This window comes from Antedon bifida, chromosome 8 (genome assembly GCF_963402885.1).
Source record: "Antedon bifida chromosome 8, ecAntBifi1.1, whole genome shotgun sequence".
Taxonomy (NCBI): Eukaryota; Metazoa; Echinodermata; class Crinoidea; order Comatulida; family Antedonidae; genus Antedon; species Antedon bifida.
In genome coordinates this window covers 371500-385016 of record NC_136233.1, presented here as the reverse complement: position 1 = coordinate 385016, position 13517 = coordinate 371500, and the positions used below count along the sequence as shown (strand labels likewise).

General features: G+C 34.3%; 2 protein-coding genes across 4 annotated transcripts; one reads left to right on the top strand and one right to left on the bottom strand.

The window, feature by feature from the left end:
- Window positions 1-234: 234 nt before the first annotated feature.
- LOC144850339 (dnaJ homolog subfamily A member 2-like) lies at window positions 235-6840 on the bottom strand. The gene is made up of 9 exons (XM_078707601.1): window positions 6679-6840; window positions 5791-5850; window positions 5477-5588; window positions 4984-5125; window positions 4708-4788; window positions 4430-4563; window positions 4130-4272; window positions 3313-3639; window positions 235-2953 (listed from the first exon to the last, which is right to left on the bottom strand). Exons 1-9 carry the CDS (start codon window positions 6808-6810, stop codon window positions 2762-2764), a joined length of 1323 nt encoding a protein of 440 aa, XP_078563727.1. The 5' UTR covers window positions 6811-6840; the 3' UTR covers window positions 235-2761.
- Window positions 6841-10003: 3163 nt separating this feature from the next.
- On the top strand, window positions 10004-13495 carry LOC144850336 (WD repeat-containing protein 25-like). 3 transcript variants are annotated; one of them, XM_078707598.1, is made up of 6 exons: window positions 10004-10173; window positions 10504-11352; window positions 11835-11965; window positions 12286-12456; window positions 12811-12951; window positions 13260-13455. In XM_078707598.1, the coding sequence occupies exons 2-6, from the start codon at window positions 10515-10517 to the stop codon at window positions 13305-13307; spliced, it is 1329 nt and encodes a 442-aa protein (XP_078563724.1). In that variant the 5' UTR covers window positions 10004-10173; window positions 10504-10514; the 3' UTR covers window positions 13308-13455. The 3 variants fall into 3 exon arrangements, with proteins under 3 accessions (XP_078563724.1, XP_078563722.1, XP_078563723.1); XM_078707596.1 differs by having other exon boundaries at window positions 10011-10173; window positions 13256-13495; XM_078707597.1 differs by having other exon boundaries at window positions 10048-10149; window positions 13256-13495.
- Window positions 13496-13517: the final 22 nt, after the last annotated feature.

The window sequence follows — 13517 nt, the reverse complement described above, 5'->3', positions numbered from 1 at the left end:
ACACAACTCAAGATTCCCTCAAAAAGACATCGAAAACAAGAACATAATCCTAATAAAGTGTCTACATTAAAACAAAAATTGAGCCCTTAACATTACTTGACCTTTGGTGCACCTGCCCTGCTTGACAAATGACCTTGACTAATAAGAGATTTGGATTAAAGTCGACATGGATTAAAATAGCTAAACAAACGTGCGCTTTACTTTCAAAACGAATTATCTACAACATACTGTATATATTAATAGTAATTAACTTGTTTTATTAATGTAAACACTATATCCGTTCAAACGACACAGAAACACTACACGCCCATAAATATGCCGTTGAAAATAAAAGCAGCATAAAAAGTGATCATTACAGTTAAATTACATATAACACATTTAAGATATTAGGTACCACCGTAACAAGAATTAAATCGTTTTCAAGTTCAGCCCTTTTGATTTTAGCTCACAATGTTATTAATTAAAAAATATATTAGATACTAGCATTTTTCAAAGATTCTGTGCGATCTACTGACACTAAATGGGAATAAATGTTTAACAATCATGATGGTAGACGTTTAGTGAGGTAAACATACCTGGAGGTATTAAGTTAGCAAATGAACAAAATTAGTCGGCCATATAATTTGAAATTGTAAGGTCATTGTATGTATTTTTAGGAATGTTTTGAGTAGGGGTATTCGATATCAGAGGATAAGATCTTAAGACATTATATAACCCCTTGCAACTCGTATTGTTAGATAATATACATTTACAGCACTCAAATGAATAGTTCATAGTTCAAATGTAATTGCTTAGGGTGTAGTTTCACTGCACTCAATGCAAATAATTATGTCAGAGTCACCCTACATAGAAAGAAAGTACAGTGTTTAGTAAATTGGGCTTCATCATTAAAAATAATCTACAAACTGATCCCATGAAGGAAATCATTCTGATTTTAGTACATACTTAACTTGATACCAAGTTTAAACCTGTGTGATTAAAGAGTAACTTGTTCATAATACAGCTGATGGGAACCAAGATTTAGTAATTATTTTAAAATAATTTGTTTGCAATGAGAGCTATTTTCAAAACTGATAAAATTGGAAAATTGGAGGAGAAAAACAGATATTTCAGTTATGTAAATGTATGTTACAGTCTTTAAATATCTAACCTCATGTTTAAATGCATACTTTATGTCGCTTATTCATGTCACACATTTTCCTGGTATCATCTACAACAGTTTTACAACCCTATGAAACACTTAATTTTATACACACAAAGAAGTAAAACAAATCATCAAATATTTGATTATTTTCTCGATGATTTCACCAATATAAAATCATTTTACTCTTTCTAGAAATGCCTAATCAACTTTACAAAGACCCCATCCTATATAATAACCTATGATTATAATACTGTAGTTGATTACACTACTGTTGGCTTGTATATTTATAATCTTTGAACATTTAAAAAATTAATATTTACCAGAACTGATGCCTTGAATGACAATGAAGATAGTTAATATGGAAAAACCCATCAATATAAATACTGTGTGCTTAGGGGGCTTTTAATTGGATATACATATTACCATATTACACCCAAAACATAAACGCCTCCCTCGAATAAACACCGCTAAAAAAAGCTACCGAACAATAAATGCCCTGGGCGTTCAAATAAATACGGTATACTGTATATACAGTATATATACTTTCTCCTGAAGAAAGTCGGATCCTATATAAGAACTGTTATTTACACACCATGTGGTACAGTATTTATCAAATTATCATAAGATTTTAAAAACACATTAACTTCAAATGCCAGGTATAAAAAAAGTGACGGGTAAACCAAATTAAAATATAAATCTGTATGGGGGTGAAATTGAGTGCATACTTTGCAGGAACTTAACTATTATTATATATTTGTACATACTTAATGATTATTAAGTTTAAGATCATCAAAGCAGCTATGTAATAACTTAAGTCAGGTGACTAACTAATTGACATGGTTCCATTCAGCTAATGTTTACATAAAATGTGTAAATTAATTTACTACTACATTTTATGTTACTAAGAAAAAAATGGGACTGGACTTGAGATATACTTTCTGAAACCTGGCAACACACACACTGCATGACTAGGCATATCAACACTGCATGAAACTGCCTGGGAGATTAGAGTTAATCTCTGTCTACACTATCAAACTTTATGTGACAAAAAATGTGATGTGCCCATATATGGACATGATGATGTCATATCACTACTACATGTAAGCATATCACTGCCATATTTGGGCACATCACACTTTTTTTGTCAAACTAGTTTGATAGTGTAGACAGAGCTTTAGTTCAACAGTTGTTGAATAATTATGGATACAAGATTAATCAATGATTTACTGTAAAACAAGGCCATATACATGGCTGCAGTAGCGTGCTCAAGTTAGTGTTTACCGACCAACCGACCGACATAGTGAGCTGTAGAGTCGCGTAAATGTGAATGGTAACATAAATACCTTATTAGACCCTTCTTTGATCTATAAGGGTCATGTCAAGGGTCATGTCAATGAACGAATTCAGATGATATAATCTAGGTGATGTTAAACTTAAAATAGCAACGGGACAAATGTGCAATGCACAAATGAAGTAAATGAAGTTCACTTCCATCCATTTACATCCTCTTCCAATATGCTGTAAAGTATTGTACTTGACACAAATAAGCAAATGCTTTAATTTGGATAGACAAGACAAGCTTCTGTAAATAGTAAATTTGTTAACTTGATGACAGTATTATTGGTGTTGGCATTGCACCCCTGGTCCTCCGTGCCTTGGATCATCATCATCATCCTCGTGGTAAGCGTGAGATGACCGTGACTTTCCATCGCGATAATTTGGATCCAGGTCCATCAACACAACATCTTCAAACTCCTCCGTTTCAGGTTGCTCTGCTTCAGGCTTGTCTGGCAAAATTAACTCTAATGCCTAAGGAAAATTAACAATAATAAAAATGAGAATTGAACTGTTGTACATACTGTGTTTCTGGTGACAGAGCTTAATAAGCCTAATAAGACCCAAGTTATGGAATGATCTTCCCACTTGCATCCGTGAATCAGAGATTCTGTTTAATTTCAAGCGTCGTCTCAAGACTCATATGTTTCAGTAGATATTTTTGGTATTAAAATGACCAATCATAGTAATCAAATAGCCCGCAACTACGCTTTCCTTCCGCGATTTCTCGAGGTTCGCGTATGTGTGTATGAAAACGTTTGATAAATCAGGAGATCAAACCTGGTTATAACTGTGAAAAGGGTATTACATAACCTCAAATCAAACATACATACCTTAAGTTTATCTTCAGATTCAAAAGAGCTTTCTGGAAACTCTATAATAAACTTGACTATAAGATTGCCTTTCTCCAGTGGGTTTTTGTGTAAAGGCATGCCTTCATCTTCTACTAGCTTCATTGAACCAGGTTTCACAATGCTCCCTGCATGACTTTTCACAATAAGTTCACGTCCATCCAGATGTGTCAGACTAAAGCTAAATCCACACAGTGCTTCCGTTATGTTAATCTTGTGGTTTATAAAAAGGTCCACCCCATCTCGTCTGAAAACATCATGTTCTTTTTCAACTACAATTATGATAATATCTCCTGGCTCTACTCCAGGCTGTAAAAAGAATTAAACATTTGTAAGATAGTACTTTAAAAATATTTTAATTATTTAAGAGTAAAGTAGGTGCCCCAAAAGCATTGCTCCAACTAAAGATACAATGCAAGTGAGTTAACCAATGACAAGTGACCACTTGAATATTCCATCGCTTGTGATTGGTTAGATCCCTACATTGTGCCCTTGCATTGCATCTCTAGTGAGAACCAAGCATCAATAGGGGTTCTACTGTGTGTTTTAACTGCAATGCAAGTTTAAACTAAATTTGACATTCACAATGACACCATGAATTATATCCTGTATGTATTTGTGTGTACAGGTAACCATCTCACCATTAACATTTTCATGATAATACTGTATTTATTAAAAAAATTATATACTGTAAACTCTCGATACACTCTAAAAATATCTGTTTTTTAAATCAAATTTCACGAGAGCCAATGATGTGTTTGGAGGAGTTGACACAATATTTTAAGAATTCTCAATATACCTGCTGGTCCCCTTCTCCTCTGAAGTAGATTTTCTGTCCTTCTTTCATCCCCTTTTCTACAGTAACCTCCAATATTTTAGTTTCCTTGGTTGTTTTGCGGCCATCACAGTCTTTACATTTATCACTCTCTCTCATAGCCTCACCTGTCAACAAAATCAATACATCATTACTGAATCATGTTAGCTTAAGCTCTGTATACACTATCAAACTAGTTTGACAAAAAAAGTGTGATGTGGCCAAATATGGTAGTGATATGATGTCCATCATTTTTGAGGATTTAGGTTGAAATAATTGGCCTACCTTCACCCCGACATTCAGTACAGACTTGCTGCTGTTGTTGAACCATTCCAGGTCCAATTTGCCTCGTAATGATACGAATTCCACGGCCATTGCATGGATTACAATGACGTTTTGTACCTTGTCTTCCCCCATAGCTAAGAAATCAAACATTCATTATATTCTTTATCTTCATAAAAGATTACTCATTTGATTTGTTAATTTAAGTTTAGCTTCTACAACTGGTGCTAAGTTTAGCCTAATTGCTTAAATTAGAAAAGCAAGAAACATTTTTTACTTACCCTTTGCATTTCTTACATATAACATTCTTACTAAGTTGAAGCTTAGATGTTTTGCCATTATACAAGTCTTCTAAAGAAAGTCTACAAAAATTAAATTATTATTTCAGTGTACACCCTTACTTTTTGTTTAAAATCTGTACATTTAAAAATCATGGTTTCTTAGTACTGTATAAGTTCATCTATGGAAAATATATGCAAATCATATTAAATTACGGTAATACAATAATATAAAAAAATACATTTTTCTAAATCTAAACTTAATAACAAATGACTTACTTAAGTTGATGCAATTTATCTTCGCCTTTTCTTTTCCTATGTCTACTATGCATTCCACCTCCTCCAAAACCTCCCAATCCTCCAAACCCAAATGGACCACCCCCACCCCCAAATATATGTGAAAATATATCATCCATGTCTCCTGCAAATAAAAACAATACATTCATACAATGTAATTGAACACTTTTGTAGTACATGTTTTGTTACAATAACACAGCTTCCACCACATACATGTATGTCCCAACATTTATTTGTCTCAAAACAATAAAATACACAAAAACATAATAATAAATAACAGCCAGAACATGAAACAGGGCACCCCAAAAGTGAACTAAATCACTGTAGTGTGGAGACCCTTATTGTCGGGTGGGAACCCTTAAAAGATTGACAAAATGTTCAAATATTCAATTGGTTGAATTATGTAATTATTAAAATCTTTAGTTTAGTGTGTAAATGCTTCATTCAGATTCATTTTTTATTTCAGTTAAATTACCTGGTCCGCCATCTGATCCACTTTCTTTAAGTCCTTCAATACCATATCGGTCATAAATTTCCTTCTTTCTAGGGTCTGTTAGAACTTCATAAGCATAGCTAATATCTTTAAACTAATACAAGACAAAAACAAAATAAAAATACTAATTTGGAGGCACAGTACTAGAAATGATAGAAAACCTATCTACCAAGACTACACATTATATCATTGGTTAATTTGACAAATTCTTTACCAGTTAAAACTATTGGAAGATTTTTTGGAAAAATAATAAATGACTTTATTTATTTAGTGTATGTATATGAGTTGATTTGTACCTTTTCACCATCATCAGGATTCTTGTCAGGATGGAACTGTTTAGCAAGTTTACGATATGACTGTGAAAAAACAATACAAATAATTTACAAACAAGAAAACTTTCATTGTCGCTCTGGTGCAGTTTCTACGAAATGTTACTATTTTTAGACACATAAGGAATTCCCAACTTCACATTGTATAACATAGACCTATTCTATTTATGAATTTTACATGGAATTGCATCAAATTATTACGTTCATTTCAAATAGGCTTTTTAAAAGGGATTAAATATGTGTGTGCTATTATGATAGCCTACTTTACTAGCCTATTACTGTAATATAACAATTAAGATAGTCACTCTACCTTTTGGTAGACGTACGCCTAGTCAGTCATGAAAACTATACTGATGAATTAAATTGAAAATACAAATAAAATAGCCGAAGAAAGACAATACAACTGGTGGAGGTTACCACTATATAGATAGTAGGATATTCCAGCCGCCTAGGTAGTCTACACGATACAGTAGACCAGCTTAAGTAGCCAAACCGGCGAGTCTAGGCCGTTGTTCCCACCCACACACAGGCCTCAGATTTCAAACAAAACGAATGAAAAAATGTTTTTTTAAATGCATTCAATACAGGCATATAACTATATAAATAAATATATGATAATATGAAACCCCCACATTCTTTTTTAACCACAATGAAACGGTATTTCATAACAAATACTTGTTTTTCACCTAATTTAACACAGCCAAGAAAGTACGGTCAACCCAAGAAAGCGAGATATATTATCATAAGGCATCCACACACGGCCTCGTCTGTGTTCGCACGCCGAACCATGGCCATGACACAAAAGAATTACACACAGATAGAAGGGCCTACATTTTATCAAACGTAATTACGAACCTTTTTTATTTCAGTTTCTGAAGCGTTTTTTGTTACACCTAATAAATCGTAAAGAGTAGAATCTCCCCCCATTTCTCTACTTCTGCCGTGTGAATGAGGAAAACCACCACCAAAACTACTAAAATACGCCATGTTTCCCGATTCGTTCTTTCCAGAATAAAAACCAAAGACTGTAAAAGCGATGCTAGGCGGCGCTATACAATCTTTGATAAAACAATTACCACGAAAAACACAAAATCTTGAGGTATATTCAGAGCGTCATTCTGACGACTGGAGGATTCTCTACTTCTCTACGGAGCGCCATTTATGCCTTTATTAACTTCAATAATATAAATAGTACTACGGTAACTGTGGACCCAATTTAGCACCAGGGTAGCACAGTGATATAATAGAAATAAGTCACTACTTTCAATATCTTTTCGTATGTTAATACACTGTGCTCAAGTGGACCTAATTTGAAGTCGCTTCAATAAGTTTCAATATTATATGTTTAAAAGACATCTGAAATCATATTTATTTCAACAAGTTTACGAGTGCTAGCGGTTCTGGCGTTGCGCCTTAGAAATTATCTTTTTGTAAAGAATTCGGCGCATTATAAATATGAATTGAATTGAATATCTTTTCGTATATTAATACACTGTGCTCAAGTGGCCACAATTTGGCACCAGTGGAGCACAGTGATATAAACTATAAATAAGTCACTGAATGTTAATATCTTTTCGTATTTAAAACATCGACAAAAAATACTTCTGGAAATACTTCAAAAATATTCAAACTTGCTATATATGTTAAATATCGGTTACTCCATCCGTAATGCAAAAGAAAAATTAGTTTCAAGCCATATCAGTGATTTTAATAACTTGCGTTTGTCTAAGATAAATACTTATTTAGTGTCTCCGGAAAGTGCACATATTCATTGAAATATGAAATTAAATATTAAGTCTCCAGTACTAGCCCACCATGGAGCTAATAATGAAAATAGAGCCCAGAATTGCACTTATATACTTATACTTATTACTATACATAGTCACCTATGATAATTATGATAATGTTAAAATTTCAACCATCCAGATGCTACTTCATTCAAAATTTTAGGTGGAGTTTTCTACTCGACTTCATATGCCTAAGGCCTAGCCCGAAATTGGTCTAGAAATCGGCATCTTTGCAAATGTTCTATATTTTATCTTATTTCACTCTCCATTAACCCCATACAAAAACCATCGGAGACAAACTATCTGTTTAAAACATGTTTATTCTGGGATTCTGGCCAACACACCAACTACCTTAATTTAAACGTTTATTCATAACATAATATTACAATACAATATCTTGCATTAATCGGACATTTTCGTTACCAATGTAGCAACATTTATTAACAAAATCAAAATTAACAGTGTGGCGTGTTGACCGCGAATAACAATAGCATCTTTCCCACTACACCTGCACGTGACCATTGCATAACAATGCACCAAACCGTTTCGTACACCTGCGATGAATATATAATAAATTCAATTTCTTTTTAAATTGAGGGCGGCAAACATAACATTTACGAGATCGAATACAGGTTGAAAAAAAAATTTAAAACAAAAAAGATGTTAAATGTGCTCTCCCTGCCTCAGCACTAAGGCCCTGCCACAGCCTTTTGGGGTCGTTTCCACCACATCACCAGATGCATTGATGTTGTCGCCTCATGATGTGTGGTGGAAAGGGGGACGTATGATCTGTGAACCCCAAACACAGTGGCTCGCATAGCCTTAACTCTATTCCACCGACCAGCGTGGGAATCGAACCCACGACATACGTGTTGTTAATACGACGCTCAGACGACTGAGCTAACTGATCATTTTGGTTTTATCAAGGTTAATAGGATATTTATGACGTAATGATGAATTACGTAATACACGTATAAATAGACTATTATCAGCTGTTCAGTCATGTACTACTTTGTGGCCGAACGGGTAATGCTCAGGTTTGGTTGCTCTCAACTCTAGTAGATTGGGTTCGAACCTCTACGGATATTTTTTTTTTTTTTGGAATTGGAAATAAATATTGTTTTTCTTTGATTTTGAAAGCGTGATATTTTGAGGGTTGTAAATGTCAGGCCTAAACAAGTGGACCTTTTTTTAAATAACAAAGTTGCATGGCATTATTTTCCATTAAATAGACTGCCATAAAACCTCGAAAAGAAGCCCATGTGCTCCTTCATTTTTAGTACTCTTGTGTGGGCTTCTTTTCCACATGGAGTTCTTTTCGAGATTACTTTTGCAAACTAAAAGAGAAGAGCTGCTAGGTTCCCCCCGGAAAATGTTTTATTTACATGATTTGAATGAACAACTTTCTAATGTAAAGATTAACAACATCAAATTTAACAGTGTGGCGTGTTTACCGTGAATCTTCCCCATAATACACCTGCACAAACTCATTTGCATAACAACGCACGGCATACCAAACTTTAGCTGCAAGGTCCCCGGAAATGACATCTATTATTCTTTTTTAACAACATATATAAGAATCTTCAGTACAGAGCAAAGACAATTTTGAAAAATAGAGCTGTATAGGTTCCCGCCCGGAAAAATGGCACTTTACATGATTTGAAATGATATGAAACAAACTATATAAGACCAGGACAATAGAGCTTGTCTCCGGAAAGTGCACCTTTTCATTGAAATATGAAATTAAATATTAAGTCTCTAGTTTTTGAAACCAGAAACAACAGCAGAAACAAATCCGCCACTTACAGCTTAGTTTAACAGATACAAAGACAATTACAACAACTCAGAAACACTTAAATTACGACGAAACAGATAAAAATTTGAATTAAAAATGTCGATATGGGGATGGGCCTGGACTAAACTATTATAAGATAAACTTAATCTACTGATGTAGGCCTAACCACTTTTAAGAACATTGACTCTGCTAAAGGGAACACAAAGGATATTGTTGTTTCTTAAATTTATTAAAATTTAGTGACTTTATTTCTATATACCACTGTGCTCCCCGGCAAATTGGGTTCAATTAAGCACAGTGTATTAACATACAAAAAGATATTAAAATTCAGTGACTTTATTTGTATTTTATATCACTGTGCTCCACTGGCGCCAAATTGGGTCCACTTGAGCACAGTGTATTAATATATGAAAATTTATTTAAATTAGTGATGTATTTCTATTTTATATCACTGTGCTCCACCGGTGCCAAATGTGATCCACTTGAGCAGTTACCGTAGTACTATTTCTATTTCGGAAGTAAATAAAGGCATAAATGGCGCTCCGTAGAGAAGTAGAGAATGCTCCATCGTCAGAATGACGCTCTGAATATACCTCAAATCTTGTGAGCTGTTGCGACACCCCTTCAACACAATCGACTAGTCCATTTTGTGAAAGGTGAAGTAAAAACTGCCGAACACAGCAGCAGCCAGAATGTAGCAACAAAATGCCTTTAAATTGTGTTAAAATTCAGTTTAATATTCAGGTTGTTTTGCATATTATTTTAGTGGTACGTGAGCTAGCTTAGCAGCTGAGTAGGTCTCTCAGGAAATACAGTAAATAAAATTGCCATGCTTGGTTGGTTTAGTTTGCGTATGATTGGTTGGTGTGTTGTTGGGTTTTGTACGCCGGGTATGGAACGCTCAAATTCATGAAAGGCCACCAAGGACAAAATCTGTTCAAATAGATATTTTATTCTATTAAACCAGAGAAGAGTGAAATTTCACTCTATCTAATTATTAAAGGAATAAAAAAGAGTAAACATTTGGATGATGAACAGAAGATAAAATATAATATGGTAGTAAATACATTTGTTTCTATATTAAATAATAATACACAGGTCTTTATGTTATGGATATCTTGAAAGAATATGAAAGTAGTGAGGACGATTCTAATGAAGAAACAAGTGATGATGGAAATGTCTTGAACACAAGTGTTAGTGTCGCTAGTGAACGAAGTGCGAAGGAAGTCACCGAGGAACAAAATTTTGATTTCTTTTCACTTTCTTCAACGGATTTCCATTTTCAAAACAATTCAAGTTCACTTCAAAGTCCAGAAAATAATTATGCATTTGAGTTAAGCAGAAATCAAGAACCGTCTTCTTCACAAACGTACAAAATAGAACCTTTTGAGCATCGTGCACCAGAAATACAAGATACTGCTGTAGTTGATACTCAACCATATTCTGTATATCGTAACAAACACAGAATAAAATCTAAAAGACATAGCGAGTGGAGTAGACAAAATACAAGGCCATACATGCAGCTGCCAAATCAAGATCTTCAGCCGTATGTTTCAAATAAACAAAAACTAACGTTTGTTTCGTACCACAAATATACTGCTAAGAAACCGATTGGTTCAGATATATTTTCAACGCCGACTCTTATCGCTGCAAACGGTGACAAACAATACTCAAAGTTACCAAAATGTATATACATGGCGTTAAATAAAGCACATGCTAAGTCAGTAACACACGTCAGGTGGAATATCCCAATGTACAGTCATCTACTCCTCACTAGCTCATTTGATAACAGTGTAAAGATTTGGGATTTTGTGGATTTTAACACATGCATTTCAACAATTGAATCGCATACAAATGGAGTGAAGGATGCCAAGTGGAGCATGTGTGGACGTCGGATTCTTAGTGGTGGTTTTGACAAGTCGGTTAAATTACATGATGTACAAACAGGTACATAATATAATTATACAAAACTGAATAATAAAATATATATACCTGTATTGTTGACTTGCACTGATGAAGGGCTAGTGTTCACCGAAAGCTCTGCTACTTTTTCTGGCTGTTTTACTTAAATATCAATTTGATTTAGCTTTTCGCTTATTTTATTTTGTATCCCCATTGAGATCCAGCCACTGATACCCACAGCATTGTCATTTTTTCATTGCTTATTTTATTTTTTATCTCCATTGAGATCCAGCCACTGATACCCACAGCATTGTCATTTTTTCATTGCTTATTTTATTTTGTATCTCCATTGAGATCCAGCCACTGATACCCACAGCATTGTCATTTTTTCAATAATTTGCCTTTGAATTTATACCTCTCTACTATTGTTAGTTTTATCTTATATGGTATTCATTTATTTATACTCATTACTTGTCTCTCTCTGCACCAGAGCACTATTCCAGAACTTTTTGTTTTAAATTTTGAAGGTAAATGTTTAGAAAGTTTCCAGACATCATCCAGCATCACATGTCTTCAGTACCATCCTACTGAACCAACACTATTCTTGGCAGGAACTTATGGTTCTACAATCTACTGCTTTGACACCACCAGTGGAAAGGTAAAGATTGGCAGAAGTTGGCAGGAACACCCATTAGCAAAGTCTTCCAACCAGCCTAATTTCAACTTTAAGCTCTGTCTACACTATCAAACTTTAAGATGATATCGTATCACTACCATATTTGGGCACATCACACTTTTTGTCAAACTGGTTTGATAGTGTAGACACAGCTGCTTTACACACCCAAGAAACTTTTGGGTACTTAAAAGTTCTGTTTTCCCCTTCCTACCAGTCCTCTTTAGGTGCATTCCTGATATCTACAGTGTATAATGAATGAGGTACCATTTTATTCCTGTCATTTGTCCTTTCTCTAATCATAGGTGGTCAATGAATACAAAGGGAAATTTGGAGAGATACTTGACGTTGCGTTTCTTTCTAATGGGTCTGAATTTGTTTCATCTAGTAGTATTGTTGGAAGAGACACTGCAAATCGTACTCTGATGGTCTGGGATTTCAGGGCTGCCGCAGTTGTTTCAAATCAGTTATATCATGTAAGAAGATTTCCATGTAGATTAAATAAATACAATGTATTATACCAAGCGCATATCATCATCTTCCTATACTGTGAAGAACCTCATAGCCTCCTGTTAAGGCAGTTAAGACTGAAGTTTACAGATTAAAAAAAAAATTTCACATTACCCCAGTTTTCAAAATATGGGACCACAAGGCAGGGCTGATGAAGAGCATAGAAGCAAACAGTAACATAGTGAAAGCTTGCTTGTGACGTGGTATCCGTATCATTTTTGTTTCACCTGCCTAGGCCTTTAACTTTGTATACATTTTATTACTTTACAATGGATGTTTGGTATTGTACAGTTTTAATAATCATTTTCCTTTTGTTACAGGAGAAGTACACATGTCCTTGTTTAAAAGTCCATCCTACAGAGAATGTGTTTCTGGCACAATCCAATGCTAACTACATTGCAATATTTTCAAGTAAAAGACCATACAAGCTTAACAAATTTAAGAGATATGAAAGTCATAAGGTATGTTTAAAAGGTTGTACTTCTAGGCCTAGCTATGCAGATAGGAAGTTATGGAGGAATCTAGTCATATAAGTTTGGGTATGTCCCGGACTAAGTAAGTTAGGCCTGGCTACAAGGTAAACAAAACATTACCACAGCCTTAACTATAGGATCTACGTGTTGTGGAGTGGTTGTTTTATGTATAGCTTTTGGTCTTACACCATGTAATAGGTCCAACTGTATATACATTGTTAACACTACAGCTTTGATTCAGAAGAAAATGAGTGTACAAGAATCACAAAGTTTTTTTTGTTTATTTTCATAGATAGAAGGTTATCCAATCGGATTTGATTATTCACCTGATGGGAATACAGTAGCAAGTGGTAGCAGTGATGGCTGTGTATATTTCTATAATTACAAAACCTCAAAACTTATAAAGAAAATGTTATGTTATAAAGATGATGTATGTATTGATGTGGCTTATCATCCTGTGTTACCAGGAGTGATGGCTACATGCTCATGGGATGGTAAATTAAGTGTCTGGCAATAAATAAGTACAAGCATCAACTTAAATGAAGAGATTTTTT